Source organism: Puma concolor, chromosome B1 (assembly GCF_028749965.1).
Source record: "Puma concolor isolate L17-30 chromosome B1, mPumCon1.1.hap2, whole genome shotgun sequence".
In the NCBI taxonomy this organism is placed as follows: Eukaryota; Metazoa; Chordata; class Mammalia; order Carnivora; family Felidae; genus Puma; species Puma concolor.
Window position 1 is genome coordinate 114,860,221 of NC_141670.1, and position 17,239 is coordinate 114,877,459.

A 17,239-nucleotide genomic window follows, 5' to 3' on the forward strand; every position below is an offset into this window, starting at 1 on the left:
CTGGGCAAGGAGGCGCGGGGGTGAGGGGAAGAGAGCGTCAGGGATCTGGAGAGAGGAAGGGTCCCTTTGGAAGTTAATCTCAAAGACTGAGTGGGAAAGGGGGAGAGAAGCAGGTCGCCTAGGTTCCGGCTCGCACTTGGCTCCAAGGGTTGTGCTAAGTGCTGTGATGGCCAATGAGCTCCAATTAGAGGGTCAGCTCAAGGCCTACTTCTGCCGGATGTTTGCTGTTCTCTAGATGGTGGCCCACCTGCAGCTCTTTCGGACCGTCTCTCCCACAGAATTGGCTACTCTTTGCAATCACGTTTTTAATAGAAAGAACTAAGGAACTGGAACGTAGTGTTCCCAGCAAGTGGGAAATGTAATGTTTTGTCCTGGAGACTTTGTTTAAAAAAACAACAGCATTTCAGAGCAACCTAATCCAAGCTGAGAGCTTGGATTACTTACTTACAATACAGCTCCTAGATAAAATACAGGATGCCCAGTTAAATTTGAATTTCAAATACACAACACAGTATTTAAGTATGTCCCAAATATTGCATGGCTCAAACTCTTTAAAGAAAAATGGAATATTTGGGATATACTTAGATTAAATTATTTGTTGTTTATCTGTAATTCAAATTTAACTGGCATTCTGTGTCATAAGTTGCTAAGTCTGCAAAAGGCTTGAAGTAATGAATAAAAACTGCCAAACAATGCAACAAGTGGCAAATCTCTCCTAATAATGATCTTTCTTCATTGAAAAAAGATGGAGATTTCTGATAGCAAAAGCTTTGCCACCATTAAAATCATATTCATAAGTGGTAACTAGCATCTGTGTTTCAAAATACAATTGCCCTGGATAGTGACACATGAAACGTTAAGTCCACGTGGGAAGGTAATTTACCTGAGTTCTTTCCTCAGTCCAAACAGGGGCGGGGGAGTTAATTTTGGCTATTGTGAATACTACTGCAATGAACATGTGAGTGCAGATCTCTTTTTTGTGACACTGATTTCATTTTCTTCAAATACATACCCAATAGTGGGATTTGCTGGGTCCATGGTAGTTCTATTTTTAATTTTTTCAACACCCTCCATTGCATTTTCTATAATAGCTGTACCAGTTTACATTCCTGCCAATAGTGAGCAAGGATTCCCTTTTTTTCTAAAAGCCAAGATATGGAAACAACCTAAGTATCTATGGAGAGTTGAATGAATAAAGAAGATGTGACATATAATTAATTATGTATCTATTAGATATGCTCTATTACATATTATATATCTATAGTATACTATTAATAAATATATAATGTAATATTATTCATCTGTAAAGAAGGAAATTCTGCCATTTGTACCATTATGGTTGAATCTGGAGGACGTTATGCTAAGTGAAACAAGTCAGACAAAGACAACTACTATATATGTGGAATGTAAAAGAGTCATTCTCACTTATATGTGGAATGTAAAAGAGTCATTCTCATAGAATCAGAGAATAGAACAGGGGTTACCAGGGGCTGGGAGATGGTGAAAATAGGGAGCTATTGGTCAAAGAGTACAAACTTTCAGTTGTAAAATAAATTCTGGGGACCTAATGCACAGCATGATGACCATAGTTAATCACACTACATTGTATGCTTGAAATTTACTAAGAGAGTAGATCTAACTTACCACATCAAAAAAAGTAACTATGTGAGGTGACAGATGTGTTAATTAACTAGATTGTGATAATCATTCACAAATGCATACATATATCAAGCCATCGCATTATACACTTTATATACACTTTTTATTTGTCAATTATATCTCAACAGAGCTGGGGGAAAAAGAAGAAAGAGGAAGAAAAGAGTTTAATTAGGGAGAAAATGGAGAAGAGGAGGAGAAAATGTCTATTTTGGAGCACAGACTCTGCCTGTACCTATCATTGTAATACTTTTTTCCCAATAGTATTCTGGCTACATTCCCCTTAATTAAATTTTCTTTTTTTTTTTTTTAATTTTTTTAACGTTTTTATGTATTTTTGAGACAGAGAGAGACAGAGCATGAGCAGGGAAGGGGCAGAGAGAGAGGGAGACACAGAATCTGAAGCAGGCTCCAGGCTCTGAGCTGTCAGCACAGAGCCTGACGCGGGGCTGGAACTCACAGACCGCGAGATCATGACCTGAGCCGAAGTCGGACGCTCAACCAACTGAGCCACCCAGGCGCCCCTAAATTTTCTTTTTTTTAAAGTTTATTTATTTATTATGAAAGAGCATGCACTGGGGAGGGGCAGAGAGAGAGGGACAGAGAGAGAATCCCAAGCTAACAGCACAGAGCCCAACGTGGGGCTCGATCCCACAAACCCGTGAGATCATGAACTGAACGGAAATCAAAAGTTGGACACTCAACCAACTAAGCCACCCAGGCACCCCTCCCTTTAATTAAATTTTCATAGCACAACAATTTTGTCATGCTTTCTACAGAGATAATAGAAAAGATAACTGTCTTTTCTCTAGCATGTTGATGTGTTTTATACCACTGATAGCTTAGAAAAGTGTCTTTAAGGGTTACAACTCACTATTGGTAATGTGTTAATTCTTAGGAATGTTCTTAAATTTGGGGAAACTTCCATCAAGTATTTTTCGTGTATGAGCTGTAATAATTCATTGGAAGAATATTCCACAGAGCAGCTTCTGGGTTCCTTCATTTCAAGTGTCATCTTTTGCTAGCCACAAACTTCCGGTAACTTGGCACAACAGGACACATTCATACAGCAGTACAGTCTCTGGTTGTGTGCTTTTGGGTCACAACACGGGGTAAGTTGGCCCAGTAGGTGACAGGAGTATTCTTGGAAGTCATTTCTACATGGGTGTGGCTAGCGATAATCTAGTAAACCTGGAAGTGACTGTAAGCCACACAAAAATATCCCACTAAATCCAAACTAAATGTATCTCCAACCTGACTTCCTTTTTGCTGGATCTGGAAAATGGCCATAATTACTCAGCCAACTGACACAAGAAAATGTGTGATAGAGAAGTGGTTGGGGAAAAAAGAGCGAGAGGTCTTTATTTCAGTTAAAATATCTCACTTTCGAGGCCCCCGGGTGGCTCAGTCGCTTAAGCGTCCAACTTTGTTTCAGGTCATGATCTCACTGTTTGTGGGGCCAAGCCCCTACATCGGGTTTTGCACTGATTAGTCCCTGCTTGGGATTCTCTCTCTCTTCCTCTCTCTCTGCCCCTCCCTGACTCATGCTTTCTCTCTCTTTCAAAATAAAGAAAATAAAACTTAAAAGAAAAAAGTCTTACTTTTAGAAAAATTACAAAAACGTATCACCACGTGAATATGTTGCTAGAGACCCTCACTCCACTGCAAGTGTCTTGGAAGAGGCTTGTGCACGTAAAGATCCCTGACACTTTAAAGTTTATTTTTATTTATTTTGAGGGAGAGAGAATGTACACACGTGCCCATATGTGCTCAGGAGCAGGGGAGGGGGAGAGAGAGAGAGAATCCCAGGCAGGCTCTGCACTATCAGCACGGAGCCTGATGTGGGGCCCAAACTGCGATATCGTGGCCCCAGCAGAGATCAAGAGTCAGACATTTAACCAACTGAGCCACCCAGCAGCCCCTGAAACTTTAAACTGAATCAACTTTGCTGGCACCCAAGTCCTCAATAAATGCTGTTATTATAACTATAAACCATTCCATGGCGCTCAGCGCCTGCCTATTTTGTAGCATTTATCACACTATGTATTTGCACTTACGTCTGGCTCTCCAGCTAGATTATAAATGCAGGAGCAGGTGCTTGGTTTTATTAATCTTTGTGTCAGAGTGCCTAGCACTGTACCTGCTTAAGAAACTCAGCCAACATGGGGCGCCTGGGTGGCGCAGTCGCAGTCGGTTAAGCGTCCGACTTTAGCCAGGTCACGATCTCGCACTCCGTGAGTTCGAGCCCAGCTTCAGGCTCTGGGCTGATGGCTCAGGGCCTGGAGCCTGTTTCCGATTCTGTGTCTCCCTCTCTCTCTGCCCCTCCCCCATTCATGCTCTGTCTCTCTCTGTCCCAAAAATAAATAAACGTTGAAAAAAAATTTTTTTTTAAATAAAAAAAAAAGAAACTCAGCCAACAATGAATGAATGAAAATTATGCTAATGGAAAGGAAGAGATATTGCAAGAACAACTTAAAACAGATGTGACTGAATAAAAGTCCAGGCACTATGGATGCAGGTAGACAGGAAAGCAATATGCAGAAATAGGAAGTACTTAGGTCAAGTGCTTCAAGGGAAGGAACAAAGACCTCAGAACTAAAGAGAAATGCAAGATTACAGGAAGGGTCTTAAAAATTGCCCTTGTGATTCCATTTATAGAACATGTCCAGAGGAGGCAAATCTATAGAGACAGGGAGTAAATTAGTAGTTGTCGAAGCCTAGCAGTGGAATTGGGAGTGACATGAATGAGCATGAGGAATCTTGTTGAGGTGATGAAATGTTCTAAGTTGGATTGTGGTAATTGTTCCCTAAATCTATAAATTTGCCAAAAATCATTTGTACACTTTAAATGAGTGACATTATGGCATGTAAATCATACTTCGATAAAGCTGTTTAGTTTTTTATGAAAAGGGAGATCATAGATTCCCATTTGAAAAGGCTGTAATAATATGTAAGTAGCATAGATGAACTAGCTCCCATTAGGTAATTGTTCTCCCAAGATTCCCATACGTTGTAGGGAAGTTTGTTGTGCACCAAAGAGATCTATGTGTGCTGAGCTGCTGTGTAGACAGAGCCTCCACAATAAGCCCTTTCCATCGGCAGTGTCCAGAGGCTCTCTCCCAGCAGTGTCAGTTGCCAGGGGTGCCTGGGTGGAGTAACTTACTCCCCAAGTTACCAGAAATATATGGTTAGTCTCCCATCCAAGTACTAACCAGGCCCCACCCGGCTTAGCTTCTGAGATCAGATGAGATCGGGCGCGTTCAGGGTGGTATCGCCGTAGACCGGAAATACATGGTTAGTAAAAAGAAATGATGTTTGAAATAAATGGACATTTCTGGTCTGTGGAATAGTTTTCCAATTGTTACAACTCATATATGAAAAACACTTGATGGAAGTTTCCCCAAATTTAAGAACAATCCTAAGAATTAATATAACATTACCAATGGTGAGTTGCAATGCTTAAAGACACTTTTCTAAACTATCAGTGACATAAAACAGATCAACATGCTAGAGAAAAAAGTTATCTTTTCTATTCTCTCTATAGGAAGTATTACAAAATTGTGCTGTGAAAATTTAATTAACGGGAATGTAGCCAAAATACTGTTGGAAAAAAGTATTACAGTTGATGTGTAGGGACAAAAGATTTTTAAAAATATTTTCCTTTCAAGGGTTTGTGCTTTTAAAACAATTATTACTTATGACTTATTTACTCTAATTATTCATTACCATGCCAAGTTTTATTCTTAACTTTTTATTATTTTTCTTAAAGAGAGTCTTCCAAATTATATAAGCTTTATTCTCCACAAAAGCTGGATGAGCCTCTGTGGGTCAAGTATTAGCACTTTATATTGTCTTGTCTAATCAATACAAAAACCTAATGGGTTAAGTGTTATTCGCTCCCTTTTACACATGAAAAAACTGAAACTTTTAGGTTAAGTAACTTATCTAAGGTTATATAGTCAGAATTCAAGTATGGAATTATATATCCATGACCCCAAGATTTTTAGACTCACAACCCCAAGATAATCTTGCCTATCTCTTTTGATATCACCTAACACTTGACCTTCCCATAACCACAGCCAGGATTAGGGTGAGGTGAATTGTTGATGAGCAGATTCAAAGTCAGTCTTTATTTAAAATTTTGATATGCTGTTCATTATGGATTTTTTTCATTAATTTTGATTTTTTAAAAATATTACATTAAACAATCAACACCACAGAAATACACACAATTATAAGAGAATATTATGAAAAACTATATGCTAAAAATTGGACAACCTAGAAGAAATGGAAAAATTCCTGAAAGAGCAAGAAATAAAAAACTTAAATAGACCAATAACCCACAAAGAAATGGACTCAATAATCAAAAAACTCGCAGGATGCCTGGGTGGCCCAGTCAACCGGTTAAAGGTCTGACTCTTGATTTCAGCTCAGGTCATGATCTCACACTTCCTGGGTTCGAGCCGGTTGGGCTCTATGCTGACAACACAAAGCCTGTTTGGGATTCTCTATCTCCCTCTCCTTCTGCCCCTCCTTCACTCACTCTCTCTTAAAAATAAATAAACAAACATTAAAAAAGCCTCCTAACAAACAAAAGTCCAGGACCAAATGCCTTCACCAGCAACTTCTACCATTTATTTAATTTCTTAAATGTTTCTCTGTTTATTTTGAGAGAGAGAGAGAGAGAGAGAGAGAGAGAGAGAGAGAGAGAGAGAATCCCAAGCAAGCTCCATGCTCAGCATGGAGCCCCACACAGAGCTTGATTCCACAAACCGTGAGATCATGACCTGAGCTGAAATCAAGAGCCGGACACTTAATGGACTGAGGCACCCAGGTGCCCCAAATTCCACCAAATATTTAAAGTTAAAACCTATTCTTCTCAACTACTCCAAAAAAATGAAATAGGAAGGAAAACTTCCAAATTCATTCTATGAGACCAGCATGAACCCTGACACCAAGACCAGATAAAGACACCACTAAAAAAGATACTACAGGTCAATATCCCTCATGAACATAGATGCAAAAATTCTCAATAAAATGCTAACACACTGAATCCAACAATACATTTAAAAAATCATTCACGGGGCGCCTGGGTGGCTCAGTCGGTTAAGCGGCTGACTTCGGCTCAGGTCATGATCTCACGGTCCATGAGTTTGAGCCCCGCATCAGGCTCTGTGCTGACAGCTCGGAGCCTGGAGCCTGCTACAGATTCTGTGTCTCCCTCTCTCTCTGACTCTCCCCCGTTCATGCTCTGTCTCGCTCTGTCTCTCTCTGTCTCAAAAATAAATAAACATTAAAAAAAAATTTTTTTAAAAATCATTCACCATCATCAAGTGGGATTTATTCCTGGGTTGCAAGTGTGGTTCAATATCTGCAAATCACTCAATGTGATACATCACACTAATCAAACAAAGGATAGGAACCATATGATCATTTCAATAGATGCAGAAAAAACATTTGGCAAAGCATCCATTCATGATAAAAACTCTCAACAAAGGCTTAGAAGGGCACATACCTCAATATAATACAGGCCAATGAAAAACCCACAGCTTGTATCATCCTCAGTGGGGAAAAACTGAGAGCTTTTCCTCTATAAGACAAGGATGTCCACTCGTACCACTTTTATTCAACATAGTAGTGGAAGTCCTATCCACAGCAATCAGACAACAAAAAGAAAGGGCATCCAAATCAGCAAGAAAGAAGTAAAACTTTCACTATTTGCAGATGACAGGATTTCTATATATATAGAAAACTGGAAAGACTCCACCAAAAAACTGCTACAACTGATAAACGAATTCAGTAAAGTCACAGGATACAAAATCAGAGTACAGAAATCTGTTGCATTTCTGTACACCAATGATGAAGCAGCAGAAAGAGAAATTAAGGAATCAATCCCATTTACAATTTGCACCAAAAACAGTAAGACACCTAGGAATAAACCGAACCGAAGAGATGAAAGATCTGTACTCTGAAAACTATAAAGCACTGATGAAAGAAATTGAAGATGATACAACGAAATGGAAAGATATTCCATGCTCAGGGACTGGAAGAACAAATCTTTTAAAAATGTCATACTACACAAAGCAATCCACAAATTCAATGCAATCCCTATCAAAATAGCAACAGTGGTTTTTTTCACAGAGCTAGAACAAACAATTCTAAAATTTGTACGTTAATGCACATGACTCCAAATAGCCAAATCAATCTTAAAAAAGAAAAGCAAAGCTGAAGGCATCACAATTCTGGACTTCAAGTTATATTACAAAGCTGTGGTAATCAAAACAGTATGGTACTGGCACAAAAATAGACACATAAATCAATGGAACAGAATAGAAAACCCAGAAATGAACCCACAATTATATGGTCAATTAATCTTTGACAATGGAGGAAATAATACCCAATGGGAAAAAGACTGTCTCTTTAACAACTGGTGTTGGGAAAACTGGACCACTTTCTTATTTTTTTCAAATTTTTAAAAAGTTTATTTTATTTATTTATTTATTCATTTATTTATTTTTGAGAGAGAGAAAGAGAGAGAGCTAGTGGGGAAGGGGCAGAGGGAGAGAGGGAGACAGAGAATCCCAAGCAGGCTCTGGACTGTCAACACAGAGCCCAATGTCGAGCTCAAACTCACAACCATGAGATCATGACCTAAACTGAAACCCAGAGTTGGACACTTAACCGATGGAGCCACCCAGGTGCCCCTGGACCACTTATACATACACAAAAATAAATGCAAAATGGATTAAAGATATACAAGTGATCTTTTTAAAATCCTAGAAGACAACACAGGTAGTAACTTCTTTGATATTGGCTATAGAAATTTCTTTCTACATATATCTTCTGAGGCAAGGGAAACAAAAGCAAAAATAAACTGTTGAGACTACATCACAATAAAAAATGTTTCTTTCTGCACAGCAAAGGAAATAATCAACAAAACTAAAAGGCAACCTATGGAATGGGAGAAGATATTTGCAAATGATTTATCTGCTAAAAGGTTAGTATCCAAAACTAACACTCAACAGCTAAAAAAATGAATAATCCAATTAAAAAATGGGCAGAAGACATGAATAGACATTTTCCAAAGAAGACATCCAGATGGCCAACAGACACATAAAAAGATGCTCAACATCACTCATCATCAGGAGAATATAAATCAAAACTACAATGAGATACCACCTCATACCTTTCAGAATGGCTAAAATAAAACACACAAGAAACAAGCGTGGAGGTTTCTCAAAAAGTTAAAAACAGAACTACCCTACGATCTTACCTAGAAATTGCACTACTACGTATTTATGCAAAGAATACAAAAATGCAGATTCAAAGGGATACATGCATTTGATGTTTATAGCAACATTATCTACAAATTATGGAAACATCCCAGGTATCCATTGACTGATGGATGGATAAAAATGCGGTATATATACAATGAATGTTATTCAGCCATCAAAAAGAATGAAATCTTGCCATTTGCAATGACGTGAATGAAGTTAGAGAGTATTATGGTAAATGAAGTAAGTCAGAGAAAGACAAATACCATATGATTTTACTCATACATGGAATTTAAGAAACAAAACAAATGAGCAAAGGGGGAAAGAAAAAAGAGAAAGGTGGGGCACCTGGGTGGCTCATTCAGTTAAGCATCCGACTTTGGCCAGGTAATGATCTCACAGTTCATGGGTTCGATCCCTGTATTGAGCTCTATGCTGACAGTCCAGATCCTGGAGCCTGCTATGGATTTTGTGTCTCCCTCTCTCTCTCTGCCCCTCCCCCACTCACACTCTTGTCTCTGTCTCTCTCTCAAAAATAAACATTTAAAAGAATTCTTAAAAAAAGAGAGAGAGAAAGGCAAATCAAGAAACAAACTCTTAGTTCTAAGAAAAAAAAAAAAAAAAAAAAAAAACAACGATGGTTACCAGAGATGAATAGGTGATGGGGATTAAGGAGTGCACTTGTCATAATGAGCATCAGATGATGCATGTAACTGTTGAATCCCTATATTGTACACCTAAAACCAACACAACACTGTATGTTAACTAAAAAAATTACATTAGGGGCACCTGGGTGGTTCAGTTGGTTAAGTGTTTGGCTCATGACTTCAACTCAGATTATGATCTCACGGTGCTGACAATGCAGAGCCTACTTGGGATTCTCTCTCCGTCTCTCTCTGCCCCTCCCCTGCTCTTGTGCTCTGTTTCTCTCTCTCTCTCAAAATAAATAAATTAAAAAATTAGATTTACATATTATCTTAATGATTGAGGCTTTAGTGCCCCTTTAAAATTTTGAGCCCTTGTTTTAGCCCTGTGTTATATTCTTAATTAGGACGTCAACATTTAGGTTTGTACATTAACTTATAATAAAACTAGCCCATAGATTTTATCCACTGACTCTTACACAAACTGCTCTTGAAGACACTACTCACTTATGTCCTCAAACCACCTTCCATTTGCAGAACTCAATTTTTCACAGATAAGCCAAACAATAATGATATTGGATTATTTAGGGTTAGTACTGCTTGTCTGCCACTGGCAAAGAGTCTAGCCTCAGTTAAGGTGCTTAAAGGAAAGTTTATTTACAAAAACTTTATATTTTTTGTCACCTGGTCTTATGAAATCATCTGAATTGAACAATCTCTCATAGGTCCTCTGCAGATGCCAGCAATACTGGATTGTAGGATGGACAGGCAGGATGGTTGAGGGCTCGATCCCCTCAGATACCTTACTTGGAGGCTCCCCCTGATTAAATTCTAGAGAAGGATATTCCTTTTCCCTATTCTGCCTCCAGGCGGTAGGCCTTCATTTTTATTTATTTATTTGTTTATTCATTCATTCATTCATTCATTCATCGTGTGTGTTGGTGCACACTCATTGGGTAGAGGTGATGGAGGGGGGGCGGGAGGGGGACAGGGACACAGGGAGATGGGGAGAGGGAATCTTAAGCAGGCTCCATGCTGGCCCTGGGCTCGACCTGACAACAGTGAGATCACGACATGAACTGAAATCAAGCGTCAGGCGCTTAAGGGATTGAGTCACCCCAAAGCCCCTAAGGCCTTCATTTTTAACAATTAGAGTCAGAAAGGACTTTGTACCCAAATTAGAATATTTATTTTCAAACACTTATGGATGACTCACAATATAATGATCATATATCAGGCCTCAAAGGAATTCTCAAAAAATTTTTTAAACCTGATAACAAAAAGCTATGTTTATGAAGTTAGAAATTAACAAAAAGACAAACCATCACTACCATTGGAATTTATTTTTATATTAAATACAACTTATTGTCAAATTGGTTTCCATACGACACCCAGTGCTCATCCCAGGTGCCCTCCTCAATGCCCATCCCACTGGAATTTAAATGACACAAATAGTCATGGATTAAATAGAAAATAAGTGGAAATTGGGAACTATTTTAAAAGTGACTAGAAATGAAAGACTTAATATTAAAACTTCACTACTCAGGAAATTACATGGTCTTAAATGAATTTATCAGAAAACAGAAAAGTTTGAAAATAAACTAAGCTTACCATCCAAGAAGCTAGCAAAACAGCAGCAAAAATAAACCCAACAGAAATAGTAGAAAGGAACTGATAAAGGTAGAAGCAGAGAATGAATCAAACTTCCTCTACGGTTATTCTGAAGCAACATCTCCCCATAATAGAGTGAGTCAATAAAACCAAAAGACTTTTTTTTTTTTTAATTTTTTAACGTTTTTTTATTCTTATTTTTGAGACAGAGACAGAGCATGAACGTGGGAGGGTCAGAGAGAGAGGGAGACACAGAATCGGAAGCAGGCTCCAGGCTCTGAGCTGTCAGCACAGAGCCTGATGCAGGGCTCGAACTCACGGACGGTGAGAACGTGACCTGAGCCGAAGTCGGCCGCTTAACCGACTGAGCCACCCAGGCGCCCCAAGACTTTTTTTTTGTATGTTTGTTTTTTTAAGACACCAAGACAGGCAACCCTGAAACAAGAATGATCAAGAAAAAAGAAAGAAGAAATACATAAACATAATAGAAAGAATGAAAAAAGCTAATTGAGAAAAGAAAAAAGCTAACCCTCAATTAATAGTTACTTATACCAATAAGCAAACTATAAAGACTATAAAGACCATACTTGGCTCAACAAAGAGAACCTGAATAGATCAATGGTCATAGATTCAAACAGTGGTTAATGATCTACCTGGAAAAATGTCCTAGGCCCATGGACCAGTTCAATCAAAACCTCAAGAATAGATAATACCTATCTTATACACCAAAATCTATCCAAATTGTTCCAAAGCATCACAACAGATGGGAAGCTATTGAACTTATTTAATAAAACTAGCATAATGCTGATCAAAATTAAACAACTGAATACTATAAAAGCAAACTGCAGACTAACAGTTCAAACCCATTATTGTTCAAGGGTCAACTGTATCTACTATGTCTGGGAGTTACACAAGACTTGGCATATTTGTACCATATAATTCTCAAAAAATTCTTAGCACAGAATGATCTCTAATAGGGATACTAAGTTTAGGGACTTGCCCCAGGTCACATAGCTACCAGAGACACTAGAATTCAAATTTTGTTCTGTGTGGCTCCCAAACCCTGTTTTTTTCTACTAGAGTTGGTCTAATGTGATAGGAGAGATCCAGGGCTAGAACTGAGTTCTTTTTCACTGTCAATTTTGTTTGACCATACCTCTCAGACCATTTTCCAATTTCTATTCAGCACAGTGTAGAATGTTAGTTGGCATTCTTTACCTAGCGGGAGACAGACACCTTAATTTTTGAAGAGTTTGGGTCATCAGTGACCCCCTCCTTTTTTTTTAAAACTGAATTTCTGTAATATTCCATTAACTTTGAGAATTCAACATAAAAATATTAAGAGGCATTCTGAAAAACCCTGTAGGTCCCAGATATAGTCCTATCTGCCCCACTGCATAGCAGGAAATTAATTCCTTTTCACAATCAGAATCAATTCCCTTCTGGCTGTTGGTATACAAAGCCAACTCACAATTCAGTGGGAACATTATTGTGTCGCCCAGTAGAAGCATGTCGCTTTTGGGAACTAAGAACCCAAATTCTGTAAACAGGTTAAGAGCGAAAGCTCTTAGGGGCGCCTGGGTGGCGCAGTCGGTTAAGTGCCCGACTTCAGCCAGGTCACGATCTCGCGGTCCATGAGTTCGAGCCCCGCGTCCGGCTCTGGGCTGATGGCTCAGAGCCTGGAGCCTGTTTCTGATTCTGTGTCTCCCTCTCTCTCTGCCCCTCCCCCGTTCATGCTCTGTCTCTCTCTGTCCCAAAAATAAATAAACGTTGAAAAAAAAAAATTTATAAAAAAAATAAAAAAAAAATAAAAAAAAGAGAGCGAAAGCTCTTAGTTCCAACCTTGATTCTTAGACCCGTGTGTTCTGGCTATGGGAGAAAAATTTTGGTTGCAGACTTACAACATACACTACATCTTGTGAAACAGTACACCAGCAGTCACTTTAACTGAGTCTTTGCTAGGACATTCCACTTTTCTATCAGGACTGCTGTCTTTTGAGTTGACCGGTTGTGGTAAGACCAGTGAATTCTCATTGCCATTACTTCTTTTGCCATGGGATGGGTTCTGTGATCAGAAGCAAGGTTGTGGAGGTCCCATGGTAATGATGAAGGCATTCTGTAAGCCCATAGATGGTGGTGTTGGCAGAAAAACTGCAGGCAGGACAGTTTTACTGTCATACCCAGATTACGTGTCTACTCTATTGGTGACAAATCGCTCCATGACCGAAAGGTCCAGTGTAATCAACCTGCTAGTGGGTAGCTGCCTTGTTTCCCAAGGAATGATGCCACACTGAGAAATCAAAGTAGGTCTCGGCTGAGAACGGGTTAGGAATATAGTAGTTGGTAGCCATTTCAGCCTTGGTGAGGGGACATCGATAGTTTAGCCCATGCATAGCTTCTATTCTCACAGATACAGCAACTTCGTACACAGGCCACTGAGCCAAATGCTGGGGTGGCTAAGGAAAAAGGCTGACCTTCACAGATGGTCACTTTGGCCACCTGACTGAGGTGGACGATTTTTGCTGCAGACGCCCTTTGTTGTACATTCATTTAGAATACAGATACTATCTCACTGTGTCCATTTTATGAAATCCTTCCATATACCTGTGTCTCCAAACCTCTTTGTCATTAACTTCCAATCTTGTTCCTTCCAAGTCCCCTATCATTTAAGTAGCCATCAGCAACTGCCTGGGAGGCCGTACAGGCCATCTTAGTCTGGACACTTGTACAGTTTGTGTTCTGTCCATAAAGAGGATTTCCATTCACCACTACACTAATACTATAGCAGTCCAGTTGGTGCTGGGTTCTCATGTTTTCTTCCTTAGTTAACTGGTTACAGGGAAATACCTCACGAGGCCATAGATGGGAAGTGACGCGAAGGCCGAAGGAGCAGCTGCCCTCATCATCTAAGCCACCTGCTCACGCAACTTAACTCAGGCCCAGCTGGGCCCGGTATCTTATACACTATTTCCATTTAACAGTAGACCACAGTTGGGCCTGCTTAGTCTTACTGGCCGGTTCACACCGGTCAGCTCACATCAAAAGAGCACTTGATATCTTGTAGTGGACAGTCCAGTAGCAGTCTAGGAGATGTTCTCAAAAACAAAGAAGTTTTGTTTTGTTTTTTTGCAGAAGATATGGGTGCTCTAACACCCTCGAGAGGTCTGTAAATCTCCACTGAGACTGCATACGGCATTCATATTTGCCACAGACACTCCAGCTGGATCTGCCAGGTCAGTGAAGCCTGAGCGCCAGAGCGGTTTGCACTGCGGCCTGACTTGGGGCGGAGCTGGCTCTTGCTCTGATCGCACTGCAGACGGGCAGCCTGATACGTTACCTGCTGGACGGCTGGGAGCAGCACACGGAACTGTGGGATGGGTAGCTTCTAAGATCCAAAAAAACACAAGCATCGTACATACTGCTGTGGAAGGTGACACAAGAAACGGCAACTTGTCTTTCCTTTTGGAGGGAGTCTTGCAACAAACTCCAGACCTCGGACCCTGCAGAAACTTCCGACATGGTGCACTCCTGAGTTTTCGTGGGGCTTGTACTCACCTTCTGGCACTATCCCCCTTCTCTCCCTCAGACTTTCCTTCAATTTCTCCCTAGCGCTGTATAGTAAGTTTCTTCTTTTATCCCAAAGAGCCTGTTTCTTTACTTTTGTTTCCAGGTTTTCATTTCATCTCTAAGTTAGAATTATTCAAAATTGATTCAACATTTACTGAATGTCTCTGAAGGGCCAGGCATGGCAGGGGTGGGGGTGGGCACAAAGACAACACGCTGTCTTAGTCTGAGGGAGAACATAGTTCCTCTATTTAAGGGAGAGTGTCAATTACAACACAGTACGACAGGGGCTATGACAGAGATAGCACAAGGTAGCATGGAAATACACAGGAGGGGCTTCTAAGCTAGGTGGGGGAGTGGTCAGGGAAGGCTGCCAGGCGGTAGCCATCTTCAGGCTGAGTTCCAAAAGATGAGCGGGGCTCAGTGAGTAAAGCCAGAATGGAGCTTTACTCTTTTCTAAGTAAGAGGCTTCCTTTTTCTAAGTAAGGGGAGCAGCACACGCAAAGCCTGGATATGAACAAAGGGCAGCTCCTAAAATGTACAGTCGTTCTTTTCCTTTCACGGTTATCCTTCTGGTTCCCACCCATTCTCCATTACAATTTTGTCCCCATTCCTTCTCCAACTATGACCCAAAGGTTGCCTTGAGTTCTACAAAGACAAGGTAGCTTCACTACATTTTGGGGGGAAACACCCTTCAGATCCCTTATTGTTTGGGGACACAGAACTCTGGATGCTAGCTATTAAAGAAGTCTTCTTTCAGCTTTGACCCTTCTTGCTTTAACAACTTATTCCTCCATTTCTATTAATCGTGACTCTGCAAATAACTACTTATCAGTTTCTATAATTAATTATTTAGCTAATTAATAGCAGATAGTCTAGAGGCACAGTATCTTGCATTCTAGTAAAATTACTCAGCTTTCAATGTGAAGCATATGTTAATAGGCATTTCCTATTGTTACTATGTAGGTCACAAGATGTAAGCCCCAAAGGATCAAGGTTTGAAAGAAACTGGAATATGGAAAAAAGAAATTCCACAAAAAATGAAACCGACTTTCCAAACTAGTATAGTGCTTTACAATTTTCCCAAGGGTCTTTGTGAAATGACTCCATTGTAAGAAAGGCTAATCAGTTTTCCAGTCACTAAATGGAATGTGTTTCTGTTATGTTGCCTCTTCTAGGAAAGGGGCTCAGGGATATGTGAGGCAGGATAAATACTAAAACACCCCAGATACAATTGTACCATAAAGTTAACGTTCTATGTAATAAAGAATTGAGAGGAACATACAGGAATTGCATATTATTCATTCCTAAAGAAAAGAATAAGCTTAAACACATGTTTAATATTATAAAGCCACAGGCTATTAATTTCAAAAGACTTTGAAATTCTTAGTAATTACACTGCACTTACCTTAATTCTATTTACAAATTACTTAAACTAGCACAGTTTTTTATTTTTAAATTAAAAAAATTTTAATGTTTATTTATTTTTGAGAGAGAGAGACAAAGTGCAAACAGAGGAGGGGCAGAGAGAGAGGAAGACACAGAATCTGAAGCAGGCTCCAGGCTCTTAGCTGTCAGCACAGAGCCCAACGCGGGGCTTGAACCCATGAACTATGAGATCACGACCTGAGCCGAAGTCGGATGCTCAACCGACTGAGCCACCAGCACAGTTTAGTTATCAATAAACTGTTACAAGCTAGATAGATGTGTAAATTACACATATTTCTGTTTTAGCAATGAGTATGTATAATTATTTTACATCTATCGTACCAAAAAAATATACTTAAAATGTAGTTATAGAAAAGTAGAAAATTGTAGTGGAAAAATAAGCATATATACATCACTACACACTAATCAAATTTATCAACAACAACCTAAGTGGCTACCAACAGGTAGCTGAAAAGCAAAAATAACAAAAACCATGAACATCTCCCAACAGTGATGATGTACTCGTAAGGAAATGCCTGAGTCCTGCCGGAGGGTAGTTTCTGTCAGTTGTCTGACAGACTCTGTGCACTTTGGGGAGTTTTTGAAAAATTATGAACTTTGCACGGGAACCAGGTTTATTAGGAGAATAGAAGTAGAGTCTCAGTAAATTATTAAAAAAAATTTTTTTTAAGTTTAGTTTTGAGAGAGAGAGAGAGAGAGCGAGCGAGCGCCCAAGTGGGGGAAGGGCAGAGAGAGAGAGGGAGACACAGAATCTGAAGCAGGCTCCAGGCTCTGAGCTGTGTCAGCACAGAGCCCGACGCGGGGATCGAACCCATGAACCGGGAGATTATGGCCTGAGCTGAAGTCGGATGCTTAACTGAGCCACTCAGGTGCCCCAAGTAAATTATAATAACACCAGTTTATGATTGTTAATTCACAAATGAGTGAATACGAATTTTAGCAATCTTTAACTCAGTGGGTTACTAATAAGTAATACTTTTGGTCTCCAAATTGAAATGAAAATTTATAGAACTATGCATTGTTTACTAATGGCAACTGAAG

At 39.7% G+C, this 17,239-nt stretch overlaps 1 protein-coding gene across 1 annotated transcript in view; it reads right to left on the reverse strand.

Annotated features, from left to right (window-relative positions):
• The window catches only part of MCUB (mitochondrial calcium uniporter dominant negative subunit beta), a 107,117-nt gene extending 92,413 nt beyond the window's left edge, over positions 1-14,704 (reverse strand). Inside the window, 1 exon segment of the mRNA XM_086702961.1 lies at positions 14,523-14,704. Within this exon segment, the coding sequence (XP_086559087.1) occupies positions 14,523-14,704 (182 nt within the window).
• Between the last annotated feature and the right edge of the window lie 2,535 nt (positions 14,705-17,239).